Below are 9,529 nucleotides of genomic sequence, written 5' to 3'. Positions count from 1 at the left end.
CCCCTCAGTATAGAGGGGTGGCCACACGCGCGGCCCCAGGGCCGCTCCGCGCACACCTGGGCGCGGGGCCGCGCACATCTGGCGGGCCGCGCCCGCCGTGCCCGCGCCTGCGCGCGCCGCCGAGGGGGCGGGAGCGTCGCTGCCCGCGCGCACACACACACAGACACAGACACACACACACACAGGGGCAGGCGCCGCCTGCGCCATTGGTCGAGCGGCCCCTCCGTCCCGCCGCCCCCGGGGGGGCGGACGGCCCGCATTGGCCGGGAGGGCGGGCGGCGCGGCGCGGTTGGCTGCGGGCGGCGCGGGGGGCGGGGCGCGCCGTGCCGTGCGGTGCGGGAGGGCCCCAGGCGCCGCCGCGCCGCCGGTTCCGGGTGCGCGGGGAGCAGCCGCCGAGGGCGATGGCGTAAGTGCGGGGGGACACCGGGGCACGGGGCTGCGCTCCCCTGCCGCCGGGAGCGGCCCGGAGCGGAGCGGTCGGCCCCGCCGCGCTGCCTGGGCCTGCGGCAGCAGGGCTCACGCAGCCGCCCCCCGCCGGGAGGAGCCGGGGAAGGGGCCGGGGGCCGCGCCCGGGGACCCCCTGGCGCCTGTCCCGCCGTGCTTCCCGTGGGAGCGGGGCCAGGGGCCCGGGGCAGCCCCCCCGGTGCCGGGGCTTCCCTGCTTTCCCCCTCGGTGCGGGAAGGGTGTGAGCCCGCGGGACGGGAGCCCCGGCGCCTCCCGTGCTGCTCGGCCTGCCAGGGAAGTTTCCCCGTGCTGTTCCCTGAGATGGGGGGAGGCGTTCGGTGCCTGTGGCCCTGAGAGGGTTCAACACACAATAGGGGGGTTTAACACACGATACGGGGGTTTAAGGCCAGGTGCACCTGCTTTTTGGCGTGTCCTCAGCTGTAGTGATAATGCTACGTAGTGCTGTGTAACGATAACATGCTTGCACTTTGCATTAACAATAAAAAACCTGGTGTAATTTATCGATATAACATGCACATAACATATATAATGTATAACTTAGCACTGTTACGGTGGAGGTGTGTTTTGGAGGTTAGATATGGCCAATATCCCAGTCATAACCTGTGCCTGGATGGGTTTCCCATCTTCAGACACATCTCCACAGCAGCCTTCGCTCAACTTTGTGAGCACTTCCAAAGTTGGGAGTTTGCTGCAACATATTATCAGGTTTAATACTGAAAAGGCCACAGTTGTTGCCATGTGAGTCCTTCTATTGTGTCATTTAATCCATTAATTCTGCTTTTCTGGCAATTTTTTTTTTTTATGTTATTGCGGCCGTGCAGGATTTTTGTTTCTACTTTTTTATGTGTAACAATTGGGCCAGAAAGGGGGGCAAACTGAGAAGAAAAACTGGAGTGTGGGAGGGAGGAGTATTGCTCTTGTTTGTAAAAGTATGTCAATAGGTTATTCAAACAGTCATTGATAAAACCAGTACTGAGGGAATGGGTGTTCAGGGATGTTTCTTTAGGGTTGCACCATTTGACAGTGGTCAGGAGCAGATGTTGCTCATGGTGGATTGCCTGGGGTCAGTTGGGTGGGGGTATGGACATGTTCAGGGGGAGCTCTCATCCTCGTGTGTGGCATGCTGGAGTCACTCACCCTTTTGGGAGTGCTGTTAGAAAACTTTGGCATGTGAAATGTGCATCAGCTGCTCTTTGGTAATTGCTCTTTTGCATAACTTTATCCTGGGGGAAATAGGCGAGAGTTTAGTGCTCTTAGTTGGCAGTGTGCAGAATTATGCTGTGTTTACTGTGAAATGTAATACCTTCTCCTGGTAACTCCTTATCTCCTTACGTAACTGATTATAGCACTTGTTGCAGTGCCAAAATCTTTGTGTTGACTTCAAGCTGGGATGGACACTGATGAAGATCATCCCTTAAGGATGATGGCATACGTAGCCACAAGATTGATTTTTTTTTTTTAGTTTGATTTATGGCAGACTTCCCCTTTCCCCAAATTGTGGTGATATGTCAGGGGAGAAATTTAGAGGAAGTGTAGTTCTGGAAAAATTTATAGGTAAGGAACAGATGACTCAGTTTCATGGAGTATTTCAGCAGCACAGAGCTGTACTTCAAATCAGCAAGTGGGAGGGAAAAGAAGGCATTGCCTTGGTGTTGAGACCAGCCCCAAAAAGGAGTATTTTTATTTTTTTCCCTAAGTAGAGGAGTGTGCATAAGGGAAGTTCTGAATTATTTCTACTGTTGTGAGCCTTTAGGTTCTGTTGTTTGTGTTTTTTTTTTTATTTTGTCCTTTTTCCCTGTGCAGCATCAAAAGCTGGCAATGTAGGCAGGAAAAGAACCCTCTCTCCTGAGCAAACCTGGGAGGTGAAGTTAAACAATATGTATTTAGTTTTTGAAAATTAAAATAAAGTGAAAAATCATCCAGGGTTGGATTAGGCACTCCTAGGCTCACAGTGGAGTGATGCAGTGGAGTACTGTGTGTTGGTTGCCATAGCAGGGGTTTGTTTTTGATGAAAACTCCTGTCCTGTACTACTAAAAAAAGATAAAAGATATCACTTGTGCTGTGAAGTTCAGCCTCATTGGGTAGGCTGCTGTGAGAATGGCTTTTATCTTTTATCTCACAGTTCCTTTGGATATACTTTCATTTTGATTTAATTATTTTGGAGCAAAGGTGTTATTTACTAAGCCACTGTAGTGCAAATTTAGTTGAACTCGGGCTGTCCAAGCACCGGTTCAACCAGGTGTGGCTCTGCTGGGCTCTGTTTCCAGCTCAGCTGTTCCCACTGGAACAAGATTTCATTAGTGTAATTAAAGCACTAGTTTAGTTTGTTTACAGTTTACTGCCAGTGTGACTTCAAGCAGCAGAAGACAGGGAGGAAAATAGGCCTTAGGTGTTTTTTTTCTTTAAAAAAAGAACTGCTAATCTTTAATTGGGCATCGGGTATGAAGGCAATGCAACCTGTCACGTGGCCAAATTGCTGTGCAGGTGCTGTCATTCCACTTGGTTTTGTGTACATGTGTTTTTTGAGAAAGGCTTTCCTTCCCTTCCTTCCTCTTTCACTTGCTTGTTGATTGAAGAGTAGCTGAGCTTCCTAAGCAGTGCTGGGATGGGTTTGAAGTCTTAGGGCCTGCGTGGAGCGTGTTGGGAGAGGTGCCAAGGTTGGCAGCTTTTTGTTTAGTGAGATGTGCCTGATGTGTGTCTGGGTGCTGACAGTGTAAGGACACCCTTCGAGGAAACTTCAGTCCAGTTGTGATATATTTGTGAGGCTCCTTTATAATATAATTTAAACCAAAGCTAAAGCTTTGATTTCTTAGCAGCTGTTGCTGGAGACCCTTTGAAAGACAGTGATGGAGTGGGTAAAATGCATATTTGGCTTTTATTTTTCCTTTTCTCTATGGAACCACCCTGGATACAGCTTCTTTACTGGAGATGTGAAGTATCCAGGCCTATTATCTATGTTCATTTATTTAGACCACAGGGATTTGCCTCCTCTTGTTTAATGTGTCATTTTGGGTGTAATTGTGACTCCACTGACTTGTAATTGCTGTGAAAGTTTGGAGTTGGGTATCCTTGGAATGGTAGTTAACCTCTAATAATGTCAATTAACATCCACTCAAAAAGCACTTAATTTCTGTGAAGATCTGAGGAATATGTCTGACAAATTTAAACTCTTGGTTTATTCTCCATATGAATTCCAGCAATAATAAGGGAATTGTTGGTGTCCATTATGTCCCTCCCTGCTTCATAACCATATACAAGTATTTCTTCTTGATATGAAATGCTAGTTTTTTCCCACCTTCAGACACTCATTTTATTCAGCTGTTGAGTGTGCCAGGAAAACAGTGTTACAAAGGATGTGATAAACAGACATTTCTTTTTCTCTCTGCTTTTGTTATGCAGCTCAAAACCCATGTTACCCTAATGCTCCCAGGCACTGAGTAAAACGTTTAGTGCCTCTGTCCTGAGCTGTAGGTACAGGACAGGCCTTTTCCAGGTGGGCTGTTCCTCCCTAGGCTGCAGCTGTCTCTGCCAAGCAAGTGCACTCTGGTGACCCAGAGCCCAGTGACCGAGCCTCTGGTTTCTTTCCTGCCAGCTCTTACATATATTCATGCCTTCTGTAAATTTTTAATGGCTCAGTTCAAGCAGAGGTTTGTTCTTGGTGTTGTGTTAATTTGCCAGGCTGAGGTTAAAACTAGTTTGCCTGTTTGATGCAATTGAAACGGGTCTATAAAGATTTGGAGCAGCTGCTTGTGAGTATTTGGCTTTTTAGGGATGGAATAGTTGCAGTGAAAATTGGATTGAGTTTGTAATAGTGGAAGCAAGCTGGAAATGAAGTGCATCCCCCCAGGATTATAACTTCCCTTGGGAAAAGATTATAAATAAATGCAGAGATGTAAATGGGAAGTTCTGGGTTTCTCTTCCTCTTTGCTGCATTTTCTTTTGTGTACTAACATGGTTGGTAAGACTCAGTTTCACACCCAGACTTGGCTCTCATCCTTCTAAAAGTAGTTTCCAAAGTATACTGTTACTTCAGAAGAATACAGTAGTAGCATGAAAGAAAATTACCGGCTCAGCAACCTATTGGGTCAGTGTTCCTGGAGGGTGCAACAGTTCCTCTTGGGTCTGATTGCAAAGTAAGTTTGCACTCAGGAATAAATGTAACAGACTGCAGGCAGTGAGAGGATTTAAATATGGTTACAGTATAGAGGGTATGGAAGATGAAGGCTGGAAAGTGCAGGAGTCTGCACAGAAAGAATTGCTGGTTACTGAAAGTAGCAAATATCTGTCCTGATGAGGCTACATCTCTTCCTCTTAAGCATCATGATGATCCAGATCCTGCCTCTCCATCCTCCAGGCCATAGAAATGCACAGGGACATTATCAACAGTGTGTTCTCCTACAGTCCCTGCTTGCATCCCCTTTCTATTACACCAGTTAATGTGGCCAAAATTACCTCATAATCTAAGTGGAGCAAGCACCTGCTTCCTCTGAGAGCTCACATCTGGGGCAAGTGTTGCTGCTGCCTGGTTTTGGGTGGTTACACTTTCATTGCCAGTGTCATCTTCCTCAGGTGACTTGATCAAGGGCAGAGACTACCCAAACAAAAAATCAGTGGGGTGGGGTGTTAAAGGATCAGCTGTGAAGCTCTTAGTATGATGTATTGACACATGATGACTGATGGAGGATTCCTGAGTTTATTTGCATGCAAATAGCAAATGTATTCCTGAAAAAAAATGCAAAGGACGTCCAGTTTACGGTTATGGATAGTGATGACAAAACATGATGAACAGTGTCCTTGTTTAAGTAGCCAAATAGCAGAGTCCAATACTTGCATGTAACTTTGGGTGATAATTTCTTAGGAAAAAGCCCCAGGTTGCTTCATGGAGGAATTAAATAATGGTGGTGTTTGAGGCAATAGATAGGCAGTCCTCACCTACTGACAGCAGTTCCATGATGGTCTTGATCACAACAGTGACCCTGTTTGTCCCTTGGTAAGAAAGGGAGAAAACAAGTTTTTCTTCCTTCTTTCCTCCCTTAATGCTGGAAGTGCTGGTTTGGGTTCTCCCGTTACCCTGTGATTCACGGGTTAAAGGCTCCCAGAGGCTGCCCACAGAGGCATCATCTGCTTCATAACACAAGCTGACATGTGGCTTTTTTATTAAGGTACTGTGGATGTCTTAAAGCAAATCACAGTGCCATTATGTGATTTAATTTGCTGTTGTTACATCCCTTCTAAAACAACAGCTTCTGTTTTCAAGTCTGTGTACGTGTGTGTGATACTTATTATCCTTCTTTGTCGGGGAGTAAGTAACTTCTTTATCATCACTGCTGGAAACTGGGGTTGGTTGGGGTTTTGTTGTTGTTTCTTTGCTTCTGTCTACTGCTTTCATGTTCTTTTCTCCCTATTCTACTCCTTCTTACAGAAAGGGTAGTGGACAAATTAATAGCAATTATTCTTGGGACTCGTATTTTAGTTCAAAACACAGGCTCTTGGTTTAAGGTACAATGAGAGAAACAAGTGCATTAAAAGCATTTTTTTTCCAACTTCTTCCACATTTCGTTTTCCAATAATGAGAGTAGGGTGGATATTACAGGAAAAACTGGATAAGTTGTTACTTTTATTGGTAACATTTCTAAATACTGACTGTTCCAAAGCTGTTACGCTGCTGAAAAACTAAGGATGTTACTTAGTTTTAAGTTCTAGAGCCCTTGATGGAGAGCATCAGAGTCTTGACAAAGGAGGGGAATAAAATCTACTCATATTCTTTGAGGATGGAGTACTGACAGGAAGACAGACTGCCAGGAGCTGGAAGGTGTTAAAAAACCATAACAGAAAAGATAAAGCAGAATTAATGCTTTTCTTCCTGCAAGAAAGCTTGACAAGGGAAAAGAATTCCAATGAAACTAATGCAAGGAAAATACTGCTTTGTAATTATAGATGTTGCTGAGTTGAGCAACACCCTGTTAATCACATTTAATTAATATAACCCAGTTGCAAGGTGATTTATGGGTGGTTTGAATAAGTGTGTGAGATCAGAAGGACTGGTCTTCTGCTCTCTATAACACAGACACCATGTAGTCACTTTTTATAACAAATCCACCTAAAGAAGAAGAATTAATGGACACAGTAGAGTAGAAGGTTATGGGAATTTTCCATAACTCCTGAAAGTGTCTGTTTTGGCCTTTTCTTGGCAGGAGTTTAGTCTCATATTACATTTTTGCGTGTTAGAAGGTTTAACAGAGACTAATTTTCACTTGTATGTTCAATTATCTTTTGACTTACTGCTGTGGCACAACATTGGTATACATTTATTTGCTTTTATATGCAGTACAGGACATTCATGGTGCTAAATTTGGAGAGCATATTCTGGCATTCTGTTGACCTGTGATTTGTTTTGGGGAGGCATGTGCCTGGAAACTGTTCCAGCAGAGATGAATGGAAGCGTTTCTAGAGCAGAAGAAGAGGCAGCTGAGGATCATGAAGATGTTATTAAAGGACTAAAAGAAGTTAATTCGTAATTCTGCACTGTGCTTGTTACTCACTTTGATTTTGATGTGTGGGGCTTTTTTTTTCTCCTTCAGTTCTATAGGTGCTGGTGCAAAAACAGTGTAGCAATGGATCAAAGAAAAAATGATAGTTTTGTCCCAAGTATCACGCAGCTGGAAGACTTCCTAACAGAACATGACTCCAACGTGGTGTGGCTGTTAGTAGGTAAGGTTAATCTATCCTGTTCTGGTTAAATTTCTTTTGTAATACCATACCAAAGGATTAGCATGACAGGCAGATACAAAACCAACGTTACACCAATCTGTACATACTTGCCATTTAACATGGTTTAGTTTGAAAAGTGATCTCAAGACTATTGTGTGTAATGACACAAGTTCAAGACTAATTTGTGTGCCACAATAAGCCTTTAAGCCAAACTGTTGTGTAATCAGTTATGAGCTGGGTTTGTAAACATTCCTGATTGGGGTATGCTGAATTTTTTACAGCACTAGTGCTATTGCCTGTATTTGTGTAGGTACTTTCATTTTCTGAATCTATGGATAGGTGGATGAACGACAGCAAAATAAGTGTTAAGTTGTATTTGTGTCCAGGTGAGAGTCCTAAGGTGTGTAATGAATTTAGACTTTTCCAAAGGTAGGTAATGCCTGCTTTTCAGCCTTGACTCTGGGACCTGGAGTGAGGGACAGCACAGGAAAAATACCTTTGTTTTTTCACTTCCAGCAGGTAAAAGCAGTCTATTGGCTATTGACATACTGGAATTATTTTTCAGTAGGTCAAACTGAATGAAAAAGACATAGGCCAAAAAAGTTTGGACTCAACATAAAATTCTCAGTGTAATCAAGATGAAAATAAGGGAATTCACTGGTAAAACGTGGAACAAATGTGAACAGATCTGAAAAGTTTGTCTCCAGAAGCTTTGACTTGCCTCCTGTTATTATAAGGTTTGGATAGAAATGTACTCAAGTGATGTTTATTAACTGACCTACTTCCAACCAGCCATTCCTCCTTTGCTTTCATCTGCTGACCTATGGTATCCTGTTATAAGAGAACATTAAAAATACACCAGCAATTTCTTCTCCTGAATGCTGGAACAGCTATTGATCCCAGTAAAAGTGGTGATGAGTTCCAGAGATGAACATGTTGTTCAATTCTAGAATAATTTCTGAAAATCACATGCAGTGCAACTTTCCAGATATAATTTCCAAAACATGGTTTCAGTAAAGAGGCTTTTAAAATCAAGAATACAGCCATGAAATGAATAGAGTTTGTGGGATTTGTCACTTGAGAGTGGAGACTGAATTTGGTGAGGGGAAAAGAAAAGGCAGAGGTAGGTCTAGTGGTAAAGGCAGTGGATCAGAACTGTAGTGCCTGAAAACTGCACTAGTTTGCTGATTTTTCTCAGCATATGTCACCTCAGGAGGGCACTTTCTTGACCCCAGGTGTCTGGTTGACCTTTAATCTGAAATTAAGCTTTATTGCTGGCATGAACCCTCCGAGGGTGAGTCATTCCACCCTTTTCCCTACCCTGCTAGAGGCCCTACAGTGGGTTACTCATCTGAAAGTGAGGGAGGCAAACACTGTCCTTGGAGTGTGCCTTTGCTGAATGCCAAGAGCAGTTTCTCTCCTGGGATGTAGCTTTAACCCTCCCTGCTTTGTTCCTGTCTAATCACCCCCACTGATTAGTTTTGTTTTGACGTGTCAAGCAGTTGAACTGCCCGAGGGTGTGAGCTGCTTGAATTTTGGTCACACTTTGCCACTAAGGAAAAGACAAAGTTATTGTGCAAGGCTTTCTCTTCTCCCTTCACCTCATCTTTCAGCAAGGCACAGGCATTGTTATGGAGCACTGCAAAAACTTAAGGGGCAGTGAAAGGACAGGTTGTTTTTATAAGTTTTTTGTAAGTTTGCTTGGGGGGTTTTCTTTGAGTGATCATCTGAACTCTCTGCAGAGTGAAGGCATCATACCCATATACCTTTCTGTACTTCTTATTTCCCATAAAAGTCGCAATAAATCTGAGTTTTTCAGCAGGCGGCATACACATAAATGAAAAATTTCTATTACAAAGTTCAGGGTTTTTTCCTACTCTACCTTGGATGAAATGGAATGGTAATTATCAGAAAAGTGAATTAGGACTAGTCCATTCCCTGACAGTGCCACTCCTTTTGGGTTTGTCCTTCTGGAAGCTTTGAGAACCCTTGTAGTTAGAAATAGATTACTAGCTCTTAATCAACTAAAGTAAAAATTACTCTGAGGATTAGCAGACCTACTTTTTTCTCTTTTTTTTTTTTTTACATTTTTCTCATTGCTATTTCCTTTTTTTCCTATCAAATTCCATGCTTGAGCTGTTGACAGATTTCTGCTAACCCAAGGACTGGTATGTTTGTCTCAGGATGCAGCAGCTCAGGAAAAGATTTCAGATGTGATAATATTGTTTCCTGTGATAAGATATGAAAGGCTAGAAGTTTGAGTTACAGATCACAGTTTGGAGAAGAGTAGAGAAGGAGTGTAGTATGGCTTTTGTGGTGTTGGGTTTTCTTTTAAGGTGTTTTGAAATCAAT

The 9,529-nt window shown here is 43.9% G+C and overlaps 1 protein-coding gene across 11 annotated transcripts in view; it reads left to right on the top strand.

The window, feature by feature from the left end:
* Positions 1–331: 331 nt before the first annotated feature.
* KIAA1109 (KIAA1109 ortholog) overlaps positions 332–9,529 on the top strand; it is a 90,768-nt gene continuing 81,570 nt past the window's right edge. For all 11 annotated transcript variants that reach the window (XM_029964039.1, XM_029964040.1, XM_029964036.1 and 8 more), the window contains exons 1-2: positions 332–406; positions 7,048–7,177. In XM_029964039.1, the coding sequence (XP_029819899.1) occupies positions 7,081–7,177 (97 nt within the window). In that variant the 5' untranslated portion in view covers positions 332–406; positions 7,048–7,080. The remainder of the gene's footprint in view (positions 407–7,047; positions 7,178–9,529) is intronic.

The sequence above is a fragment of the Manacus vitellinus genome, unplaced genomic scaffold, assembly GCF_001715985.3.
Source record: "Manacus vitellinus isolate BGI_N305 unplaced genomic scaffold, ASM171598v3 scaffold_69_pilon, whole genome shotgun sequence".
NCBI lineage: Eukaryota > Metazoa > Chordata > Aves > Passeriformes > Pipridae > Manacus > Manacus vitellinus.
Note: the sequence above shows the minus strand (reverse complement) of the source record. Positions and strands in the feature narration are given on the sequence as shown.